At 36.6% G+C, this 26,131-nt stretch overlaps 1 protein-coding gene across 1 annotated transcript in view; it reads left to right on the top strand.

The window, feature by feature from the left end:
- Nucleotides 1-26,131, top strand: part of LOC145978788 (uncharacterized) — a 208,503-nt gene that overhangs the window by 44,994 nt on the left and 137,378 nt on the right. The window contains exons 5-10 of the mRNA XM_083111607.1: nucleotides 5,707-5,756; nucleotides 8,371-8,412; nucleotides 12,502-12,543; nucleotides 18,893-18,946; nucleotides 20,798-20,851; nucleotides 22,819-22,866. Of these exons, the coding sequence (XP_082967733.1) occupies nucleotides 5,707-5,756; nucleotides 8,371-8,412; nucleotides 12,502-12,543; nucleotides 18,893-18,946; nucleotides 20,798-20,851; nucleotides 22,819-22,866 (290 nt within the window). The remainder of the gene's footprint in view (nucleotides 1-5,706; nucleotides 5,757-8,370; nucleotides 8,413-12,501; nucleotides 12,544-18,892; nucleotides 18,947-20,797; nucleotides 20,852-22,818; nucleotides 22,867-26,131) is intronic.

The raw sequence follows: 26,131 nt of genomic DNA, 5'->3' as shown, positions 1-26,131 counted from the left end.
ACAGCATCAATATTTTCTTGAACAACAACTGATTTTGGACGACCTTCGCGAATCTCGTCGGTGAGCGAATGGCGGCCAAGATTAAATTCATTATACCAGCGTTTCACAGTGGCAAAGGATGGTACTTCATCGCCAAATGTGGAAGTAAGTTGATCGATGCACTCTTGTCTTGATAATCCACGTCGAAAATCGTAAAAAATCATCGCACGAAAATGTTCACGAGTTAATTCCATTTTATTGTTGTCGCGCAATCTCCAAGGCAACATAAACAACACAAATGAAGCTATTGACAAAACATTTGAAGTAGGTTATGGTCAATAATGCCAGACGATTCCGTGCAAACGTCAAATCGCGCCTAACTTCAATCAGTGTTGCCAAGGCTCAAAATATAAATAGTGACCCTCGTATTGACTACTCTGAAAAAAAAATGGAAGATTCTGGAAAACTCATGGAAATCTCAGGGAAAATACATTTCAAGTTGACGTGAGAACCCTGAAGTTTGTTTTTATGTAATCCTTGATATGTTCTCAACATTCTTAAAATCCACATGACTTATGGATTTTAAGAATGTTGAGAACACATCAAGGATTACATACAAACCAAAGTGACTTTGTTATTCCTAGTACTTTTAGGAGCTTTTATAAAATCTGAATATTCACAACTTCAGTATCATTGATACCTACTGCATTTGAATCTATTCTTTTAAAAGGATAGATTCAAAACTTGAGGCCAAAATTGAAATGCTATTTTTTTTTACTAATATGACACATTATTATGTATAAGCATTGTACATATTCATGAACTGATAGACAATGATGCAGTGTTACTTTTGTTGCCATGCGTCAGGTACAGGAAGTCTAGAAGGCCAGGGACAAGTTACAAAGTTGACTGAAAAGTGAAGTGGAATAAAACAAATCAATCACTCAATCAACAAATACTTCAGTAGATATCTGCTTGCTATATCTGAAGAAGTCTCATAGTAATTTTTTTCAAATATCATATGAATGTCTAGAACAAGATTTACTGTCCCAATCACTCAGTTTTGTTCTTCTCTTGATTTTTACATGGGGTCGAAGAAAATGTCACACCAAAAATGCCAACATGTGGCTCTGTAAAGGGAAAATGTTTAGGATTGAATGTTTTCAACTTCTATGCACTTGTGTTGATGCTATTTAAAAATACATTCTCTCGCTTAATATTCAACATTAAGAACCACCTGCATCTGCAACATGAGGAACATACCCCTTCATTTTGCCCATCACACGTGTAGAATGTTCTTGTAGATTTCAGTTATCTTTGTCAGCAAGTCATGTGCCTGCTATCAACTCTCAAAGATCTGTCAACGCTGTACAATAACAGTTTGATCAAGGAAAAAATAAAACACAGTTTTCAAACTCTGTAAAACGTGTTTTGACACTAGTATTGGGGGGAAACTGAGTAACATGTGCGGGGAAGATGGAGGGAAGCATCCACATGCAATCTGTGAAAAACCTCACAGATATTTATGCTCTTGGGCACAGTTTTTTTTGGCTGTTTTCTATCTCTGCACAGCTAAAGAAATTACACAGTTTTTCTATCTCTGCACAGCTAAAGAAATTACACAGTTTTCCAGTTCACACACAAGCAGGCAAAATATTGTTGAGTTGGAGTTTTAAGTCCACTAATCAGAACTGGACCTATAGTTCAAAGTGAGATCCAAACCACTATATGCCTCTACCGGGTATCAAACCCAAGATCCCTTGATTACAAGGCGACAAAGTTCGGGGAGGCCCAAAACATTGTTGAAGATGTTGCATGTGAACAGGCCGTAAGTAAAGCACCAATGTTGATACTGTATTGATTCATTTCACATGTAGTATTTGAAACTGGTTAATGACACGGGTGGTCAGTAAAGTCAGTTTTTCATCTTAGTCTGTATATTTTTTTTAGGTCAGTCATCAGAATTTTTTTACGTGAAATTTGTGATTTTTTATTTTTATTTTGTTACTCCATTTTTCCCCCAATTTGACTGAAGGTAAGACATATTTCTCCTACCATTCATGAAAGCATTTCTTGAGTATTGGCTTTCTTCAATTACTGAATTTTTTTTTGGCCAGTTAAGTCAGTAATTTTCACCACTCCTGTATTGGCAAAACTAATATTTTCTGTGTTTGTGGTGTTAAAAGAATTATTTACATGTAGTGATAACTAAATATAATTATTCTATTGCATTTGAAAGGGTAACATTTCTATCAGGTAATTACAAAGACTTTCAAGAAAAATATTCATATTTATTGTTTTTATCTCTCTTTTTTTTGTTTCAGACTGAATCTGATTCCTCCATAACTGAAATGAGTACAATTAAGGTATGTTAACAATACTTCATTTGTTTTATGTGTTTAAACAAGAGGATAATCAATTAAATAATTAGGCTTTTTGTTACAGTAGACGAAGGAGTTGAATATTTATTATTCTTCATTCATTTTTCCTCTTACATTTCAAACTGAACCAATTGATTTTGATCATGAGCTGATAAGAAATACAGAGGCATTACATAGAAATTTCTAGCCATTCTCACGTTTTATACTTAAATTGTACATGGTATATCTCCTGTGTGTGCCAAATCATAAGCTAATTAAAAGGTTTGTTAAGAACACTTTAATTTTCATTATGTATTGAAATAAGAATTTACCAAGTTTGTGATTAATCTATGAAAGATCTTATTAATGCAATGAAATAAATACAGTGGAACCCCGATTTTATGTTCTCCACTTTTACATTTTCCCACATTATACATTTGATCTTCATGGTCCCAATAGATCAAAATGCTTTAAAATTTTCCCCGATTTTACATTTTCCTGCATTTTAAGTTTTTTCAACTTAGTCCCCTGAAAAACGTAACATCGAGGTTCCAATGTATATATTTAGGAATTCTCAAGTGAGATATTTTTAGTCCACAGCTTAATTTAGTTTGTTTCCGGAAGTGATAGGACAGCAAATTCATATTTAATCAACTGAGAAAATTCCACAAAATTATCTATATCTTACTTAACAATATACAATATTTTTTAAAAAATCATAATGTAGCCATATTCTACTTACACACATTATCTCAACCTTCTAAGAAATAGTTTTGTGACATGTAGTAAAATTCATATTCATATGCATACATAATGCTGCCCAAAATGTGATACACAAAGCTGAAATGTACAAGATGGAGAGTAGAAGAAGATTTGTATGAACGAACAAGGATAATTTGAAGGCATATAGATTTCTCAGGGTGAGAAAAGGCCCTTTAGTGAAACTGCAGTTTTGGGATTGTAGTATTTCAGTGAAGTTGGAAGCTGTCATTAGACCCTGACTGAGTTCAAGAATATTTTTGTTCCTAGACTGAATGAATGTGATGAGTATATTTGTCCGTGTGTGTGCTGCTGTGAAAGTTTGTAAGTAGTGCGTATTTTTTGATGGTTACAAATTAGCATTTGTACCAGGTGAAATTTTCACTGAATAGTTAATTATTATTAATATGCTTTATTTTACTTTTCTGTATGTGCCACTTTTGGCTAATTTGCGAAGATGGGGATGAGTGATGATATGATGAAATTGTTGAATGGACACCCATAAACATCCATGTCCAGGCTGGGATTCGAAGCCAGGACCCTTGGCATCATAGCATGATGTGCTAACCACTCCACCACGGGGGCCGACAACTGTATAGTGATACGTAGGGAACGGAACTTTATGTGCTAAAAACTCAGAAATATTTTATTTTTTTATGTGTCATAAATGTTGAAAATATGTGATAAAAACAGGAAAATATGTGACAAAAATAAAATAAAAAAACATTTGGTAACAAAAACAAAATATTACATGCATTTTAAACACCTGAAATCAGTTTCTAAATGCTTACCTCTTAGCGAGCTATTTTTTGGAAGAGTTGCAGTGGATCACCATAGATTTTCTTTCCAAATTCTCCATTTTAAATCTGTGACGATTATCTCTAAAAAGCATCTTATATTGTGAGAAAGATCGCTTCACGTCACAAGAAACAATTCTTGCATATTTGAAGCACAAAATGTCACTAACACTGAATATTTTCCAAAACTTCCTCTTCCTCTACTTCACCTTCCAAAACACGTGCAATTTAACACAAAGTTTGAAAGTTTGTTTTTCCCAAAAAAATCAGTACATTTAGACATTAGCGCTTGTGCGTTAGATCCGATGAGTTCTTTCAGTTTTGTTTCTGCTATACGGACTTCACTCACGGAAGCTGCCAAAGTGTTCACGAACGATTCAAGCTTTTGTGTGGAATTAAAGAGAAAGGACAGGTTTGTTAAGATGTATGCCAATTCGACTTTTAAGGAGGGATCCTTCAACAGTTCTTGCAGAATTTCTATAGTCTGTCTTCTTTGTCGAGATAATTTACAACAGATACAAATTTTTCAAAGTTCTGGTCATAATATACAGCTGCATCCAACCAAGTGCCCCATCGCGTAACTACCGGTGTAGGAGGAAGGGGAACCTCAGGACATTTTTGTTTAAAAATGTCTATTCTTCTAGGTGACTTGATAAAAACTTTCTTCCCATTTGAAACCAGTTTATCGACATTGGGATAAAGAGCTCTTATCTTTTCACATATGCTATGCAACGCATGAGCCACACATGTAACATGCACCATTTTGGGGTAGCTAACGGCAAGGCCTACTGCAGCTATTTTCATGTAAGCTGCAGCATCTGTCACGAGGAGAAGAACATTGTCAAATTTTATGCCTTCCGGCCACAATAGCTGCATTGCTTCGTTAAAAAGCCTTGCTATCGTTACATGTGTAGCCCCAGCTAGCTCTCTACACATAGCAAATAATTTTTCGTTGAGACAATTTCGTCATTATTTAGCACTCCCACAATCACATTTCCCACTTTTCTACCAGTGGAGTCTGTAGTTTCGTCAATACATACCCAAATATTTTGATGCGCACATTGTGAGTGAATATGTTGTAAGGTTTGATCGTAACACCTGTGCAGATACGTTTCTCCCAACGTTGATTCGTCAGATGGTTCGAAGTTCGTATATTTCGCGATAAAGTTTCTTTAATTTTGAACAGTAGAATATCTGCGGACACAAAAGCTCTGCACAAGTCCATTGAAAAAGCGGAAAATTTTGACTGTTCTCCAGAAGTAGATGGAGTTTGTTGCTCGATAAGTGCCTGTCTGCCGCTCAAACGCAAAGAAGCAACAACATGCTTGTTGCTATCTAAATGTTGCATAATTTGCAAACATTGGTCAGCTGCGATAGATTTACCACACGGTTGGCAAAACAATATTTTCCCCCAATATGATCATAGGCGAGGCACCAGAAGTCTGCCAGCAAGTGTGCTCAAAGACAAAAAAAACCTAGCACTCTCGATATGAAAGAGGTGCGGAGAATAAACATTTTTCCTTGGAGGATTTCAAGGTAGCTGAAGTCAATGAGCGATTTTATGTATTTAAAATGAAAATTCGCAAAATATGTATTTACATACGGAAAACTGGAAAATATGTGTTTTTATGTAAAATAAAATTTGCTGTGTTGACATATAAGGCTATGATCAGAATTTGGCAAAAACGAGGGTCTCTATCTTATCGCAGAAAAAACATTAATTACCTAAAGTTCCGTTCCCTAGTGATAAGTAATATGTTAATTTTATCAAATATTTGATATTTTTTTCTCACCTCTCCTCTTTCAGGTAGAACCTCAATTTGAAGATAATATTAAAGTTGAAGAGGATCAACAGCTTGAAGTAGGTTAACAAGCACTTAATTTTGATTATTTATTTTGGAATCCAAATATTATATTGGCTTTAAAGAAAATAATTGTTTATGGGTTGTGTGAACACAAATATTTTTCCTGTAGGAGATAGAACATGTCGATACTTCTGGTGTGATCAAAATCTGTTTCTTTCAAAGCTTTCTTCCTGATGATGGTACACTTTCAGTTATATTTTAATTATATTGATAGCTCTATAAGATATTCAAAAGCGAAGTATGTTGTCACTCTTTCCTCACACATTGCCAAGGGTGGTTTAGTGAAGGGAGTCTTTGGAAATGTATTCTTCAGATGCAAGTGTGTGAGGGTTATTTTATTTTAGTTTTGGAAAATCCTAATCACAAAATTCATTTGTTTTCCTTACATTTTATCGTGCCTCTTATTGTACAGTGGAAAATGTATTTCTTGCAAATCACATTTCACCACACCAAGTTGATAAAAAAAACTGAATGAGCAAAAACCAATTAAGTAAAATTAGCAGAATTGACTCAAAATTCCAACTTAGGATATCATTCAGCAATAAGAAGACACTAAGAAATATGCTATCATACACCAAACCAGATAACTCCATACAAGCCAGTAAAGAATGCACATATCATGTGAATGTGAGTGATTCTACATAGAATCTGGACACCCTCTAGAAAACAGGGTGAATAAACACAAGCAACACACACACACAATAGTGAAATATATAGGTTGCAAATAGCAAATAAGAGTCACACAGAATTAAGTGGAACAATATGACACATTATTATGTACAAACATTGTATACTCATGAAGTGATAGAGAATGAGCAGGGACATTTTCTTTTTGTAATGATGAAAATTGATGCAGTTTACTTTTTATGTATCTTGAAAGTTCTTTATTCTTCCATAAGGAACAATTTAAGCAACAAGGTTGGTATCACTTATCTATTGATTTCGGATATCTTCAGAATGAGCATCTAGTAGGAAGAAACTTCAAACAAAAGTTATCTTTACTCCTCACTAAAATTTTCTTTAACCTTCCATGTTAAAGTTTGACTTGAATTTCATTAATTTCATACCCCAAAAAAAGAAACAAATTTGGATCAGAAAGTGTATTATTTTAAAATCCAGGGTATTTCACTTCCATTTCTTCACTTTGTTCTGTCTTTGTAACAGCGAGTCAAATATTTTGAAATGATAAATGTCTCACATTTCAGAATTAGCAGATAGATATACTAATGCCCAATCTTGGTGTCAAGAATAAGATTTCGATATATGTTCATGCATGCTGAAATGCCGAAAGAATGTAATATCATTGTCTGGCAATATATATATATATATATATATATATATATATATATATATATATATATATATATATATATATTCTGTGTAGTAAACGTAATGATTACATACGAGGCGTATTCAGAAAGTAAGTACCGAAAGGGTTTAAAAAATAAAGTAAAATAGTTTCTTATCTTTTTTTATTTGCATTGCATTCTACAGACCTTAAACTACTTTTCTACGTAGTTTCCACCATTGTTCAAGCATTTGTCGTAGCGTGGCACTAGTTTTTGTATCCCATCATCATAGAATGTTCCCGCCTGTGACGAAAGCCATCCATGCACTGCTGCTTCGACGTCGTCATCCTTGTCGAAACTCTGACCAGCAAGAAACTTCTTCTTCAGATGAAGAAAGAGATGGTAGTCACTTGGTGCCAACTCAGGGCTGTTAGCGGATGAACAATTGTTCCCAGCCGAATGACGTGATGATATTTTGAGTTTGTTGGGCCGTATGCGGATGAGCATTGTCGTGAAGCAACACATTCCGCGTCTTTTGTTTTGAATTGCATTACGCAGCTGGATTAATGTGTCACAGCAGGCATCTTTGTTGGGGGTGTGTCCTCTAGGCAAGAATTCAACCATTCTTGCATTGAGAAAACAAATCACAGACCGGACTTCACAGTCCGCGGGCTGATTGATTTTCTTGAACATTTCAAACCTTCAGAAAACTACGAAGAAAAAGCATGACCTGCTCCCACGCATGCCTGTGGCTAACTAACGGATGAATGACGTCAGCGAGAACTCACACAGTCGCGACTGCATCGCTACAGCGGCAATATTTGCAAACGGTACTTACTTTACGAAAACGCCTTGTATGTTAAGATTCATGTTTTCACGTTGCACAATGTGGAAGCACAATTGTGCATCACTGAAACACAAATGTTCACGTACGTAATACTTAAACCACATTTACCACATCCATCATGAATAAATGTAATAAGCATTCTGAGGTGGGGATGCGATTAGCATGTAAAAGTGATTTGTTAAGGTTGAATGGTTTTCTTTCTGTAAGGCAGTATGTAAGCCATTAATGTCTGCTACTGTATTGAACCATTTCACCCCTAGAAGTTCCAATGGTGAGCATAATGGTAATATTAGTATTTCCCGCATTTGTGGCTAATTTTAAGCAATATTAAAAAAAAAGAAAATATTATAAATAGTGAAAATTAATTATAATTTTTCTATTGATTTTACAAGTGTAGCATTTCTATCACATAATTACAAATACAACAAACTTAAAGTTGCATATTTATCGTTTTTATCTCTTTGTGTGTTTCAGACTGAACCTGATTGCCCCATAACAGAAACCAGTACCATAAAGGTATGTTAGCAATCTTGTTTTAGGTGTTAAAGTAACTGGGTTGAACTACACCACTGACCACCCAATTGAATAGTGGGTTTTCATACCCAGAAAGAGAAATAAATTTGGGTGAGAATGTGTGAAATCTAGGGTATTTCAGTTCATTTTCTTCACTTTTTTGTGTTTTGTAGTAGTGAGTCAAATATTTTGGAATGAAAAATATATTTCACATTCAAGAATGAGCAGATGGATATACTAAAATTTATTTTTCATTTGTGGTTCAAGAACGAGATTTAGACATGTGTTAATGCATGTTGAAATGCTAAAAGGAATAACATTGTGTAGAAAATGAAATGAGTAGGGAGCAGGTTTTATATGCACTAAAAAAGGCAAAATGTGCATGCGAATATGCATAAATATGCATTAGTGCTGGGTTAAGTTAGGTCGGGTCAGGCCTGCACCCAGGGGAGAGGCCATGCCCCCCGCCCCTCGACCTGTGAAATATTTAAATGTGATCCTCTAAAAAGGTACAAAAATGACATCGATGAATTTTCAAATTTGTAAAAATTTAAATTTTGTCCTTGCATAAATGAATGTGTTTCTTGTGTAGAGACACAGGCTCCAGAAGTCTGCAGTCTGCTATATTGGGTAGTTTTAGTTTTATAACCACATATAAAACTTTCAAAATAAAGCTAAAACACAAATGCAAGACTAATGTAGGTATGAAATCTTATTGTTCATTATTAACCTTTAAAGTTCTGTGGTGCTGATGTAGTTTTTACCTCTGTCCCAGGCCATTTAAACGAGTTTTGTAAGGTTTAGCAAAAATCGTTATAGCTTCCTTCATATGGCAGATAATTTAGTGAAGCAATAAGCATTTTACTAAGAAAAAAATGTACTTTGACATAGATAAGACGAAGTGTTGCTATCTGTATGTATTTGTAATTATTCATGGCTTCAAATGTGAAAATTGAAAAAAAGGAAAAGAAAAAGACAAAATTTTGCCCCTCCCTGTTGAGACATGAACAAATTCTATGTCCTATTTGCAATCACATGTCTACATTATAATTCAATATTTATTTTGTTCCTAATGTCTTTTGCCACCCGAAGAAAAAAATGAAAAAGAAACGAAGTGGAAGAGTTATTTTCGACAAGGGTTGGCAACATGCACAATATTTTTTTTTAAAAAAAGACAGGAATTTCAAATATACATACATGAAATTAGAAGTAAAAATAAAAACTTACACGAGTTATTTTTAGCCCCGATCCTACCTCTTTCATTTTCCTTCTGAAGAAGGAGTGGTTGTCTTCTGAAGCAAGCATTGTGCAAAGTCCATTTCACTCGCTGAAAAGTTATTGCCGCAAACACTTTTGACAACCATGCCCCCTCCCCCTCTGACCATGACCTGCTTCGGCATGTTGAGAAAGAAAACAAAAGACAAACGATTTCCTCATATGTCACTTTTACTGCATCGACAAAGAGGAGGTGTTAATTTAGCAGCTGCTGCTGAGGTCATTAGGGAGGTGAAGAGCACCAGTGTCACTGTCGATGCATATCAACTCTTGGTTTCAAGTTCCACGCACTTCGAGTGATAAGTATAGAAAATGAACAGGGTTGCAAGGAGACGAAAAAATGTTCTGTTCCGTCGGTCAAGGTATGACCGACCGGGACTTAAAAGGTTAAATTAAATCTAATAAAAACTTTAAAACTTTTTAACTATTTTGTAAGCTCTGTGTATATAAGCACATTTTTTGATTTGGCCCCTCCCCCAGAAAAGTCCGGGGTACGGGCCTGGCTCGGGTCATCTTGTTTGAGTGTGTTGTGTTATTTGTAGAGCAGTGAATAAGCATAGTCAAGAAGCATACAATATGGACCTGCCACAAGAATTTATTCCTGCATCTTGACACAAACTCTAAAGACAAATCTCGTGTTGTGTGTCAGATGTGTGGCATAAGTTTTTCAATGAGTTTTATGAACTGTTGGTGAAAAATAAAGCTGTTCCGATAAATACTTCTGCTATTCCTCAACTTCAGCACAGGACTAACATCAAAGGTCGATGAAAAGGGACCAGAAACACTGGAAGTCACACCGAGATTATAATAATTTATACCCTTTGAAAACAGGAGATCATATTTTATTTACCGTTTATGATATATCATTTATATGATTCATACTTTAATAAATAATAATATGTTAATAATTTTATAATTAAGCCTAACAGATTTTTCAGGAAAGGAGGGTGATAAACTGAACTCCTTGGGATGTCCCGTTTATGGGTCAATTCCCATCTGTATAGGGTGACCACAAAGTATGTATAATTGTTGTTGATTTGCAATCCTTTGTCCATGATGAAACACATGAAACTTGATTTAAAGTGCAAACCTAAACCGTCCTTGTCACGTTAATGAACTCTGATGCTTATAGGATGTGATATGTCCACAAAACATTTGCCAGGACATGGTGCAGAATTCAGCTGTGCTACGATCATGATGATCTCCATACCAATGTCCTGGACAAGTGAACTATCAGGTATGTGATCACATCGCTATAACAACAACAACCACTGTAGTATCAGAAACAAAGGGGGGGGGGGTATGTCCACTTTGTGACCACCCTGTAGATATCCAACTATGCTGGAAACATGGGTCTAATATAATTGTTCAACACGGAAAGTGAAAAAAAAATGCATTTGTTATTTGTATTTTTATGGATAAAGATGGCCGGGGTTTATTTTAGTTTGTTGTTCCAGATTACAGGATCATCATGCACTAATTATTATTACCTAAACAATAGTAACAATATCCTAAATTGCCTGCAAAATTTTGCAAAATTTGTGAAAGAAATTAATAAAATTTCACAGGTACTGACAACAATTGGTCTTACAAGATCAAAAAATTGTGGTTGAACTACACTACTGCACAGAGCCCTGAGATCTTGGTCAAACCCCAAGCAACACATTTTGTATTGTAATAATATTATTATTTACAGGGAATATGTTGATGAGAAGTAATGATAATCAAAAAATTCAGAAAAAAGGAAGCATATTTCTTCAATGTTCACTTTGGATGCCATCATGGATAAAATATTATTTTCCATTTTTTGTTTCTAAAAATAACCAGAAATAGCACTTACCTAAACTTCTATGCTGAAGCAGAGGGGGGGGGGGGGGTATTTCATTTACCTTATCTACAAAGTAGCCAATGTCAGAGTTAACAAATCAAATCATAAGTCACAAGTCACATGCTTTTGTTTACATGTATATGTTTTTACAGTATAGGGTTTTAAATATATACAGCTTGGGCAGGGGAGGTTCCAGTAAATTCTTTGGAAGCATAGCAAGCAGCATCCAAGAGATGAACATTAGCAACAGATAAATAAGTTCCCTTTTTATTTTCCCAATAAATACCAATCGGATATAGGTACACTCACAGATTTACAAAGAGAACGCATCAACAGCTAATTCACAAATAATGTCACCCTGCTACTCACACTAGCACCTAGCTGGAACTATGGCCCATTTCTTGTAGATGTCATTGATTGGAGGGAGGGTGATCTTGTTCTTGACAACAACAGTATTTTCCAGTTACTGGATGTCCTTGACCCAACTAGAGCCCATGGTTAGGTGATATAGGTTAGCTTGACACAAAGAACAAAGAAATGGAAGAGGCAAACTTAAAACAAACGATTGTATGAACATTACTTCCAATACAGTGTGTCCAGCTTAAAAGTATAATAAAAGAAAAATCATAAAATGTAATATTTAACCAATAGCACAATAAGCTGTACGTAATTTGAAAGATAATCTCAAAATGTTTTTTTTATGTTACCATGCTTGGAAAATGTCAGCACTTGTTAGGTGGCGTATGCGCAAACTGAACAAACATTTGTGAATTAAAACAAATGTGCAGATGTAATGAACACTACATGGTGGATATTTCCTTGCAAACAACAAATAAAACTGGCCACAAACGTGACGGCTGTGTGCATCGTGATGTCACATGAAACCCACCTATTGCATTTGCAAGGGTAGCATTTCTATCAAATAATTCAAAAGACTTTAAACAAAATGTTGCATATTTATAGTTTTTTTATCTTTTCTTTTGTTTCAGACTGAACCTGATTCCTCCGTAACTGAAATAAGTACAATTACGGTATGTTAACAATACTTTATTTGTTTCATGTGTTAAAGTAAGTGCATAATCAATTTTACAATTAAGCTTAGAAAAACCCTTAGCTTTTGTTATTGTAGATGAAAGAGTTTAATATTTATATTTTTTTCTTTTATGTTTCAAACTGAACCAATTGACTTGATCATGGCATGTTAAGTAATATAGAGGTTTCACGTAGGAATTTCTAGACAGGCCGGCATTTTTTAATTAAATTTTTCTGTAGTATATTTCCTGTGTATGCCAAATCATATGCTAATAGAAAGGTTTGTTAAAAACACTTCTTTTTTTTTTGGTTATGCATTAAAATGATGATTTACTCTTATGTTAGGCTGTGAATGATCTTATTAATCCAAATATCATAAATACAGTGGAACTCCGATTTTACATTCCCAGATTTTACTTTTTTCCACATTACACATTCAATCTTGATGGTTCCAACCATCAAGCATAGAAAAATGTTATAAAAGTTTCCTCAATTTTACATTTTCCTGCATTTTAAGTTTTCCCAACTTGGTCCCATGAAAAATGAGGTATATTTAGTTCCACAGCTTCATTTAATTTGTATCATGAATGATAAAAGGTAAAGTAAAAGGCAAAGTGCACCATGCCATGAAGGCATATAGGGGTTTGGGGGGTGTGGGGATAATACCCCACACTTCGTTGATCCGGTCGTGAAACCCCCCCCCCCCCCCAGGGTTTCCCCCAGGTACCCATGTTATTCGATGCTGGGTGGGTGCCGGGGCCACTTCCAACGTTAGAAATGTTCCCGGATTTGAACCGGCCAGGCATCGAACGAGGGTATTCATATTTAATCAACTGAGAAATTCCCTCCGAATTATCAATATCTTCTGCATCATTTTTTTTTAATATGAAGATATTACCATATTACGTTTAAACAGAGCCAAGGTAGATCAGTTGTTAGGGCATCTGACTACCATGCAACAGACCCGTGTTCGATCTGGGATTTTTTCCACCTGTTCAAGCAGGTCCGGTGTCCACCCAGCATCATATAAAGAGGCTACATGGAGGAAACTTTAGGGGTTAAAAACAGCCAGAGTTGTGGTGCTGATCACATCACCCCCAATTTCAACCGCGATCAAGAAAGTGTGTGTACCTAACTCCACACCCCCTATATGCATTTATGTTGTGGTGCAAAGCACAGGGGAGCACTTTACTTCTTTTTATATTCCATATAAACACATTATCTTGACCTTCTGAGAAATAGTTTCATGACAGATACAGTAGAATTTGTATTCATATGAGTCTGTAATGTTGAGTAGAATTTAAAATATAAGATTAATTTGGGCCTTCCGATGGTGCAGTAGTAGCAGTGACGCCTTGTAATCAAGGGGTCTCAAGTTCGATAGCCGGTGGAGGTACATAGTGGTTCGGATCGCACTTTGAACTGTAGGTCCAGCCCCGATACTGTGCATAAAGTGGACATAAAACACCAACTCAATCAATAAGATTAATTTATGCAATGTTATATTTTTTTCAGGAATTTAGATAAAGAAAATATGAGTTGGCTGTGGATTAATGAAGTATAATTTACCTGACCAAACTTTTCCTGAAATCTTGCCTATGAGGACTGTGGTAGTTGTACTGCATGAAATATTTATGCATGCATGTGATCGCGTGTGTGTTTGAGAGAGTGTATAAATTAGTGAGAGAGAAAGAGAGGAGAGTTTGCTCTTGGTCAGTGATGTTTTTGTTTGCTTTGCAAAATGAGGGAACATTGAAGGCATACAGATTGTACATGGAGAGATAGGAGGGTTTTTAGTGAAACTATTATAGGGAGGAGGATTTCATTGAAGACACTGTATAATTAAATATAAAGGCAGGCATATGGGTTTGAGTCCCGATTGTTGACGTTAGGCATGGATGTTATGTTAATTTCTAGTACTGCAAGAAAATACACAATACAAATTCATGACCTAGAAATAAACACACCACCTGACATGTGTTCAAGAACTAAATACGTGAGTTTTATGGTTTGTTAATGGCCAGTAATTCGGCCAGCGGAGAAGGCCATTCAAGTCCTTATTCCCTGGTCTTTATTCACAAGCCAAGTTCAGAAATGACAATAATTATTGTTATCTGTTACAAGAAATTAGGACACTGAAATATGTGGGAAGAAATTATTTAATAGACTGCCCAAATACTTACATGGTCACATCATACTACATACATTACCCTAATAGATGACTGTTGCAAAGAGTCGACGGTCCCATCATACACTGTGTAAAAACAAGAGACAGTCACGAGTAGTGCTTGCGACGTTCCGTACACATATACACTAATCCTGAAGCACTTCTTAGTAAAACGAAAAAGTTCTTACTGTATATCAGAGAGCACACGACTGTTCGCACTGAAGTGAAGAGGAAAGCCCTTTTTGGAGTCTTGTGTTGAAGCTTCTTATGGGTTCAAGTGATGTACCGAAAACTGTTTGAGCAAAGTTTTTTTTTTCCCCTCCTTGAGGGATGGAGCGATGTATTGGAACTGTTCTTGATGTATCTTGGTTTTCTCCTTGATTCTCGCTACGCTGACATCGGGGTTGGAATTGTCTTCGTCGCTATTGGTCAGTCTACCATAGCTTCACTCCCACGTGACTTAAAGTTTGCACTGAAGGGTGAAGGTGCACAGAAACACAATAACACCTTGTTTGAGAGTTGATTTGGAGGACGAAAAGCATCTCGCTCTAATTAATTTTTACTGCTCACAGCTCGACACTTCGTTAAAGTTATGCAGACAGTTCGTTAAAGTTAGTTAAAGTTATGCGTTCTGTGGCTGTCAAAACTACTAAGGCGAAGAGATATTTTCGGGCAGGGTTGTAGTTCAAATTTTCATATCAGTCACATTGACAAGGAAATGTCCAAACTGTAGACTGGTTGGCGCGCTTACAGAAATTATGTCGTCTGCTAGAGTTTGTTATGTGCTAGACCATTGTTTAGATTCCAGGCCTGACCAGCCGCGCACTCCCTTGAGAACAGAGTGTCCTTGTTCAGGACGAGGCCGAGAGTCGTGTTGGGGGTTTTAAAGTTTAAAATGCCTGAAGTTTCATAATTAACTGCATCTCACTGTTGGCCCCCTGCTTCCCTAAATTCCAATCATCAAGCCAAACATGAATTGATGGTGACATGAACTGGATGGATATCAGAGTTTATTGCGGGAACACACTGGCTTCTTTCTCTCCAAGTAGTTGCAGTGATATATGCAGGGCTTCATGGGAAAGAATGCTGGTTGGTTCGAGATGGCTGTCCGTTTCTCAGAGAGCAGAAAAATGAAATATTGGGGAGAAGTGCGTAGAAAGACCGATGTTAATGGTAAATGGTAATTGGTACATCGGTCATAACTGACTGAATAGAGTATATTTTTGTTTCAAGACTGAACTGTGATTAGTGTGAGTGTGGGTGTTGTTGTTCTTGTAATTATTCATAACTAACTAACTCCCTAGTCTTCTTAAACCCGAAGGTTCATGGCTGCAGCAACACAGGCCTTCCATCTTACCCTATCTTGAGCAAGTTCTATATACTCTATTCCATCCGTACCGATTTCCCTTTGGTTCATCTCAACGTTGTCCCTCCATCTTCGTCTTGGCCTTCCTACAGGTCTCTTACCATCAGGTTTCCCAACAAGAATCCTGTAAACTCCTCTTTCCTCTCCCATTCGTGCCACATGGCCTGCCCACCTAAGTCTTCTTGATTTAATTATTCTAATAATATCTGGACATGAATACAAATTATGTACTTCTAAATTATGTAACCTTCTCCACTCACCTGTCTCCTCATCCCTTTTAGGTCCAAAGATTTTCCTAAGGATCTTATTTTCAAATACTCTCAATTTATGTTCCTCTTTCAATGTAAGGGACCAAGTTTCACATCCATATAATGGTACAGGCAAAATTACTGTTTTGTATATTTTAACTTTTAGTTTCTTAGATATTAAACGAGAAGACAAAAGTTTATGAAGAGAGAAGTAACATGCATTTCCTGAATTAAGCCTACTTTTTATTTCCTCTTTAATATAATTTTCATTTGTTAATATTACTCCTAAGTATTTGAATTTGGAAACTGGTTCAAACGAGTTGTTATCAATAATTAGATTTTGATTATTACCTAACACTTGGTTTCGGCCTGTAAGCATATATTTAGTTTTCTCTTTGTTAACTTCCAAACCTATTTCTTTAGCAGTTTTGAAAAATATTTTAGCATTTTTCTTAATTGTATTCACATCATCCCCCAGTAAGTCTACATCATCTGCATATGCTAACAACTGAGTCACACCATTTAATTTTAGTCCTTATTTAGTTTCTTTTACCTTCCTAACAGCATATTCTAAGGCAAAATTAAAGAGCAATGGAGATAATGCATCTCCTTGTTTTAACCCATCATGAATTGTAAATTTGTCAGACATATTAATACCCACACGAATTTTACTTTCTGTTTCACTGGTGCATATTTTTATCATACTAACAAGCTTCTTAGGTATTCCAAACTCTACTAATATATTATATAATTTATCTCTTTTGACCGAATCATATGCTTTTTTGAAATCAATGAATAGCTGATGGACATTTTGATTATATTCCCACTTTTTTTCAAGTGTCTGTCTGATGTGAAAAATTTGATCTGTAGTTGATCTGTTACGTTTAAATCCACATTGATAATCACCTATAATTTCATTAGCATATGGGGTTAGTCTTGTTAAAAGAATGTTAGATAATATTTTATATGTTGTTGAGAGTAGAGAAATTACAGGGTAATTATTGCAGTTCATTTTATCACCTTTTTTAAACACAGGAACAATTATGGATTCTTTCCACTGTTGAGGGATTTCTTCTTTATTCCATATTAAACAAATTAATTTATGAATTTGACATATTAATGAATTTCCACCATATTTAATTAACTCAGCCGGTATTAAATCAATGCCAGGTGCTTTGTTATTCTTTATCCTTTTAATAGGATCTTTAACTTCAGTCAAGTTAGGTTCTGGAACTAAAGGTTCTGCTGTGTGTACTTCATTTACTTCTGATTTATCTCTTACATGGACATTTAAAAGGTCATTAAAGTAGTTCTTCCATCTATTTAGAATATTGCTTGGGTCAGCTAGAAAATCACCGTCTTTATCTTTTATCAAGTTTACTTTAGGTTGCCACCCCTTTCTAAACTCATTTACACCTTTATATAAATCTCTGATATTTTTGTTTTTGCTGTTTGTTTCAATTTCGTTAATTTTGCTTTTCAAGTAATCTCTTTTTTTACTTCTAAATGTGCAGTTAACTTCTCGCTTTATTCTATTATAATTGTTTAGATTTGTATCATCAGAGTTATTTAACCAACTAAGTCTATCCTGATTTTTTATTTCTATTACATTATGACATTCATTATCAAACCATTGCTTACTTTTTCTCGGTTTATGGTATCCTTTACTTTCTTTAGCTGCTGATTCTATTGCATTACGTATGTGCTCCCAATTCTTGTTTACGTCTGTTTCATTTATATTTTCATCATCATTTAAATCCTGCAAAACATTAAATCTATTTGACTGTTTAATTTGGTAATCTTTCTTAATTCTTTCATCAGTAAACTTTCCTGTATCAAATTTTAGAACTTTTAGATTTTGTTGCTTATGATTTATCACTGAGAGTATTTCTCTTAATTTAGCAATTACTAAATAATGGTCACTGGCACATTCAGCACCTATATGTGTACGAACGTCAATTATACTAGTATGCCTTCTCTTATCAATGAGAATATGATCTATCTGATTATGAGTTTTACCATCTGGAGATGACCAGGTATATTTATGGATATCTTTATGTTTAAAAGTAGTACTTTTCACAATTAAATTCTTTGAGGTTGCAAAAGTAATCAATCTTATACCATTATCATTACTTAATTCATGAAGACTTACTTTACCAATCGTGGGTTTAAATGTCTCTTCTTTATTCATAAATATTGCATTTCTTTTGACAGTGCAATATGTTTGGGCCTGGTATAGGAGAGTAATACAAACCTGAGCCTTAGAATGACAAGTCCCCCTGTGGTAGTTGTGATTAGACACAAATTTACAAGTTTATTTAAGATTTATTATGTCATAACTTTATAAACTTACATCAATGAATTGAAATAATCATAACATTAATACAGTCTTCCAATCAATGCTTGTATATGACTTTGCCATTGTCTGCATATACCTGTCCAATACCCAGAATTGGTGATTACAAATTATTACTTTAGAATTTTCACTAAATAAAATTTTTACTAAATATATGATAATGAATATGAATATTTTGACATGTGTGTTTTTTTCACCTCTCCTCTTTCAGGAAGAACCCCAATCTGATGATAGTGTTGAACTTATAGAGGAGCGACTGCATGAAGTAAGTTAAAAAAGCACTTCATTTTCATTATTTGTTGTAGAATCCAAATATTTTCTTAAGTCAGTGTGTGTACATTGGTGAAGGCACCATATTGAGTTACAAAATTTTGAAATATGTTCATTATATTAGGTCTAGGAATTAATTCGTGTGGTTGTTACGCACACATTGAAGCTGTAGTTCAAACACAAAATACATAAATACCTTAAGAAAAATATTGTCCATCGCGAGCCACCACTTTCGCCCATCTGTCAGGCAAGTTACCGATTCCGTGGCGAAAGAAGTCCTCATCCTTTGAAGCGATCCAGTCAGAGACCCATTTTTCGATATCTTCTGAAGAAGTGAACCGCTGTCCAATCAAATCGTTATTCATGCAATCAAACAAGTAGTAGTCCGAAGAGCAACGTCTGATGAATACGGCGGGTGGGGTAAAACTTCCCATCCAACATTTTCTAAATAGGTTTTGACCGGTTTTGCGACATGTGGGCGAGCGTTATCATGTTGAAAAATAAGTTTATCATGTCTGTTCTCCCATTCTGGTCATTTCCTGGCCAGAGCTTGCTTCAAAGGCATTAATTGTCGTTGATAACGTTCTCCATTAATAGTTTCACCCGGTTGCAGCAGCTCATAGTACACCACACCTTTCATATCCCACCATATGCACAGCATAACCTTTGCACAGTGAATATCTTGTTTCGGTTGTGATGGACCTGGTTCACCTGACTTCACCCAGGCCTTTTTTTGTTTCTGGTTCTTGTAATGGATCCACTTCTCATTACCAGTAACAATGCGATGCAAAAACCCCTTTCTTTTCTGTCTTTGAAGCGGCAATTCGCAAATGGTTTTTCGTCTTTCAACGTCTCTGTCTTTCAATTCATGTGGAACCCAATGTGACATCTTTTGAATCATTCCCATGGCTTTGAGGCGTTTGGAAACTGTTGTTTGATCAACACTTAATGCTTCTGCAAGTTCTTCCTGCGTTTGACACGAATCCTGATCGAGCAATGCTCTCAATTCTTCGTCTTCAAATTTTTTTGGCTGTCCAGGTCGCTCTTGGTCTTCCAGGCCGAAATCACCACTTCTAAACCGAACAAACCACTTCTAACATGTTCGCTCAGCTAGCGCATGGTCACCATAGACTTCCACCAAAATATGATGACTTTCGGTAGCACTTTTCTGCATGTTAAAGTAATGAAACAGAGCACCCCGCAAAAACACTTTATCTGGCACGAACTGCACCATGTTCAGTTGACTACAAAATGCTGTTGTTGACGCGTCAATCAACTGCCCTATACTACGAACGATTTGCGCTGACAGGAATTTTTAACGCATGTGAGGATACACGGAACTGTGGGAGGATACGCTCGTTACGCCATCTCTTATCCAGGCACACGAATTAATTCCTAGACGAAATAGCTTTCTGATGATGGGCTGGGACTTGAACCAAGAGACTTCAGTGCAGAGATTGAAAATATACAGCTTAATGCACTTGCTCTCTGAGCCAGCCTTAAGTCACTTGATTCATCCATGTGGCTAATTCTTACAGGGACATCTGTAATAAGTTGTTGTGAATTCGTTTGTTTAAGCACCAAATATTCCAACTAGTTTCCATGATGATTTTTAGGACTGAGACACAAATGTTGAGTCAAAACTGAGTCAATGTTGTAAATATAGCCAGAATTAATATTCCCTTGTTGAAGCAGAAGAGAATGACAGACAGTTTCCAATCCTTTTCTTTATTTCTGTCAAATTTGTATTCTATTTTATAATCGCAAGTAAACAATAATGCATGATATTTATGTAAAATACACCTTCTTATAATTTGTACTAAATCTTTGCGATTAATAATTCCAGAGAAACCAGTATAATTCACAGAATCGAGAAAAAATGAAGAAGAAAGCTACCCAAGTAAGTTACTGATGGAAGAATTAACTAATTTTCTGTTAAATTAATCAAACTTCTTTGCTTACACAACTTTTCCAAGAACATTTATATGCATCATGGTGCATGGAAAATGTTACAAGAGTCTCTGTACCTGTGTTGCTAATTTAACTTGAGTAGTACCATGTGTGCTTCAGATAATTTATATTTGACTGTAAGTAAGAGTTGACATATTTTTTCAGATAAGCATCATCATATGTATACATGTCACTTTCCTTGCTTGAAGGAATGGATTTATTTTTGGTTTCCATTACTCATGCTGACCATAGGGTACCCTTCACAGCTTCCTACATTCTCAAAGCTGCTATATTAAATCTGACATGCTGGTTTACCACCAAAGTGAACTTGATGAGAGTGGTGATTTCTGGCCACAAATGGTCTCTAACCAGAGATCAGTGTCCATTACCTCCAAACAGTGTTTAGCTGAAGATATATCCACAAGAACATTTGAGGGCCTCCTCGTTGCCTTGTAATCAAGGGGTCCCGGTTACGATATCCGGTGGAGGCACATAGTGGTTCGGACCCCACTTTAAACTGTAGGTCCAGTCCCAATTAGCCTTACTGTGCATAAAGTGGACTTAAAACACTAACTCAACTCAATTACAGAGGCTGTTCAGCGTATATTTGACCAAACGTGATTCCTTCCCCCTGCACTCAGAATGAACTCACCCAACCTTGGTCGGGCATGTTTGTCAGTGTAGTGTGTGAGCTGTTAAAAAGTGGTAGTGTTTTTTCACTGGGCGGAAAATCCTACCCAAACTGAGCCACTTTTGGGAGGAGTACGTTGTATAAATTTTCCAAGTGTTTGCGTTTTCTCGCTTGGCCGAAAATGCTGCCAAAACTGAGTCGCTTTTGGGAAGGTTATGTTGTAGCCCTTTATGATGCAAAGTTCAGTGTGTCAATGATCAGGAAGTAGTGTAAGAGCAAGGATTGTGACATTAGTTTGACTTTATTCAGGAATGTGATCGGCATGTATAAGGATAGCTTGTCCCCAGCGTTCGGTTCTCCAACAAAGGGGATGAGAACACGGCTGTGCACACAAGCCACCACCAGTATGCAGGTGAAACTTCGCAGAATGGCCTTGCAAGAGAATACACTGACCCAAAGACAGATGGCGAATCATCTAAATATGTCTTTGGAAACTGTTAACCGCACCTTGCACCTGCATACTGGTGGTGGCTTGTGTGCACGGCTGTGTTCTCGTCCCCTTTATTGGAGAACCGGATGCTGGGGCCATGCAATCCTTATACTTGCTGATCACATTCTTGAATAAAGTCAAAGTAACATCACAATCCTTGCTCTTACACTGCTTCCTGATCATTGACACACTGAACTTTGCGTCATAAAGGGCTACAACATAACCTTCCCAAAAGCGACTCAGTTTTGGCAGCATTTTCAGCCAAGCAAGAAAACACAAAACACTTGGAGAAGTTATACAACGTACTCCTCCCAAAAGCGGCTCAGTTTGGGTGGGATTTTCAGCCCAGTGAGAAAACGCAACCACTCTTTTACAGCTCACACACTGCACTGACAAACGTGCCCGACCAAGGTTGGGCAAGTTCATTCTGAGCATGGGGGGGAAGGAATCGCATTTGGTCAAACATACACTGAACAGCCTCTGTATTACTAACTGCACGTGAGTGCTATCAACACCTTTAGCAGCCAATGTGTTATTGAGAACAGCATGTGTTTCCAGGAACTAACTAACCTATTGTATTTGTGGTGCTGCAAATTACATGTTATCCATGAAACGTCATTAGGATTTTTTCTCTTTTACTCTTATGCAAAATCTTAGTTTTCTAGGTGGCTTAACAATGTAAATAATTCACTTTAACTAAAAAACAAGATTTGTTATATCTTTGTTCTTACTTTTCAATGATACATTCATTTGTATAACATCTTTGTTGACTAAAATTTTGAATTCTTCATTTCAGAGAAAGAAGATAAACCCCAAGTACTCCAAGAAACAGCAACTGATCCATGTAAGTTGCCAAAAAGTACCTAGTAATTCACTTCCAGTGGAACCAAGTTACTTACTGGATTGTGTATCCAAAGATGGAGCTTTTTTCCCAAGCAATGCTGAATAGAGAAATCTTTAAGGAGTCACTGTATTTGATTTATATCATGACCTGTAGACCTTAGTGTAGAGTGGTTTCTGTGTTTGCTCTGAGCTGCTTTGGAATTGTGAGTGGGAATCTCAATTTAGTTAGTATCCATCTCTGTTCTTACAAAATGGTTCCATGACAGAATTCCTCATGCCATTCCTTGAGAAACGTTCTATCACAAAAATTGTTTGATGTGTTTACAGAAATGTGACTTCAAAGCAAATGTGAAAAACTGACGTACAGAACACTATATTCTTCTATGTACTGTTAAGTGAAAGTTTAGCTGGGACCGCTGCTTCAAACCTATTTGTTTATATTTTGGTTATCGTTATTTTCTTTCCTAGCTTTCCTAGCTTGAAATTTATCATACAAAAAAAAAATAAAAAAATACGTAGGTCAGTTTTTTGTGCAATAAGTTTCAACTCTTTCCTTTCATCTGGACATTGATTGAATAATGTAGCCAGATGGTGGGCACACCTAGTACTGCTTTCTTACGTAACCAATTTTGCAAGTACACCTTGTAATTTCGAAAAACATAATTTTATGAATGTCATATTTAACTCCATAAACGTCGATAATGCATAAAATGCATATATATATTTATATATATACAGGGTGTTTCTAAAGTTAGTTTCCAATGCATAGGAGGTGATTCTACAAGTGAAAATAAACACAGAACTTCATGTGATGAAATGCCGAAAACTGCACCCGTTCGGATTTATTGAAGTGGGAAAAAGTGCGAAAATTATGTTTACAAGTAAATAGTGGCACAACAGCCAACCGTATGACCACAACGAAGGATGTTCCACAGAGAATTGCGGCATGCTTTATTAAAAAAGGCACATGGCAGATGTGTGAAGTTGATGCACAAGGGATTCCTCAAAGGAAGTGAATGGGTCTGTTGAAGTCATGGGGGGTAGGGAAGGGTTTTATGGATTGATTAGCATGGGTGATGTGATGTGGGCGATGTTGTGTTGTCGATATTTGTACATACCCACATGCAGAAAGGCCGAAGCGTGACCTTGACTTTGACATTTCCCACTAGGGGCGCTAACACAGTAGTTTTCTTCCGGCAGGAAAGTACCCGTTGCTGCCATTTATGCTTCACATACTGCGATATCAACATCACCGTGCATCAGGTTATCATCACATGTTTGCGATTGAATACGTATGAGTGGATGGAGTTGAACTTGGAAAATTGGGCAAAAATCGTAATAGGCACAGCTAGGTGTTATTGATAGGCACGACCCATCATGTACAGTACACTAGTGTTCGTCGTCTATGGGTCAGCAGATACCCAGCAATAGGGATGTCTGCATACACCACAGAGAAGCTGGCAGTGCTACCACCCCATCGACAAATTGGAAGACCACGAAGTGTGCGCACAGATCAGTTTGTGGATGCAGTGTTAAATGCTGTTAGGGATTGTCCTGAAACCAGTACGTGCACTATAGCCAGTGTCAACAACACCTCCCATGTTAATGTGTGGCGCATCCTGTCCGAAGAGGGGATGTACCCTTTCAAACTCAAAAAGGTACAAGACATTTTACCTCAGGACTTTAGCCCACGTGTGGTGTTTTGCCAATGGTTTTTGCATCACGAATTTTGTGAACAGGGTGTTGTGGACTGATGAAGCAACGTTCACCAAAATGGGCATGTTCAATAGTTAAAACAGTCACGTTTGGGATTTTGCAAATCGACATGCAATTCTCGTCCACACCATCAGCACAGGTTTGCGGTTAATGTGTGGTGTGGGATACTGTATGGCCATTTGATTGGGCCGTACATTTTCCCTGTTCGCCTCTGTGGTGGCACATATCATGCATTTCTTCGTGATGTTTTGCCTAAACTGTTGGAAGACGTGCCCTTGGCACTGAAGCAATGACTATGGCTCCAACACGATGGTGCACCACTACATTTCGACCAAAACGTGCGTCACTTCCTAAATGCTTGTTCCACAGTCGGTGTATTGATAGGGGTGGGCCTGTGCCATGGCCAGCAAGATCGCCGGACATCACTCCCCTAGACTTCTTTCTATGGGGAGAGATGAAACGCCTCGTATACGAAACACCTGTCTTGTCAGCCAAGGATCTCGTTGCATGTATCAATGTTGCCGTAGCAATGATAGTAGGCACCGTGAAGTTGTTTGCTCTCACTAGACAATTGTTGATTCGGCGTTGTCATCTCTGTGTGGATGTTTTAATGGCAGACAGTTTGAAAATCGTCTGTGATGTGGTTCCCCCGGCACCTCCACTCTGCACACAGTGAACATGTTGATACATATGCACCACCACCATCTTTGTTTTTCTACGTAATGGTGATGTCCACTACGGATATTTGTTTTCTTCTTGGTTGTCAGTCTCCACATATCACTTTCCATGGATAACACATTTCGCTAAACCCTTCACCCATTTGCTTCCTTTTGGGAATCCATTGCACATCAACTTCACACATCTGACATGTGCTTTCTTGAAGAGAACATGCCTCATTCCTTTGTGGTGGAAAGCACTTTGCTGCGGTAATGTGGTTGGTCGTTGTGCTACTATTTACTTGTAAACATCATTTTCACACTTTTTGCCACTTCAATAAATCCGAATGGGTGCTGTTTTCGGCATTTTGTCACAGGAAGTTCTGTATTTATTTCACTTGTAGAATCACCTCCTACGCATTGGAAACTAACTTCTAAAACACACAGGATGGGGCAAAAAAAAGGTATCCTAAGTTATATCTCATTTCCATGTTTCGGTTACCTTTTTTTTTGCATCACCCTGTATATTGTTCTTTTATCATTTTGATAAATACCCACAGAGTTTAACGATACACATCAAAACTTATTGTAAGTGACTCCAGCTTTCTTTTATTCGTGTTTTTTTCTTTACTTCAAACAAAAACTTCTTTACACCTTTGTAACTTTTTTCCCATACTGAATGTACATGTAGAGAATGATTTTCTTGTTAGTGGTTAAAAAATGTCCACATAGACAATGTTAATACCCAATGCAAGGTTCATGTCCCTATTGCCTTTTTGTACAAACGTTATGCACATTCAAGTCTCAGTTGTGTGACTTTTCAGGCAGTCTGTATTATGGGCATATCAGTACATCATACAATACGGGATAAGTCCCTTAAGTAAAACAAAATTG

This window comes from Lepisma saccharinum, chromosome 25, assembly GCF_977018435.1.
Source record: "Lepisma saccharinum chromosome 25, izLepSacc3.1, whole genome shotgun sequence".
NCBI classification, from domain to species: Eukaryota; Metazoa; Arthropoda; class Insecta; order Zygentoma; family Lepismatidae; genus Lepisma; species Lepisma saccharinum.
Note: the sequence above shows the minus strand (reverse complement) of the source record. Positions and strands in the feature narration are given on the sequence as shown.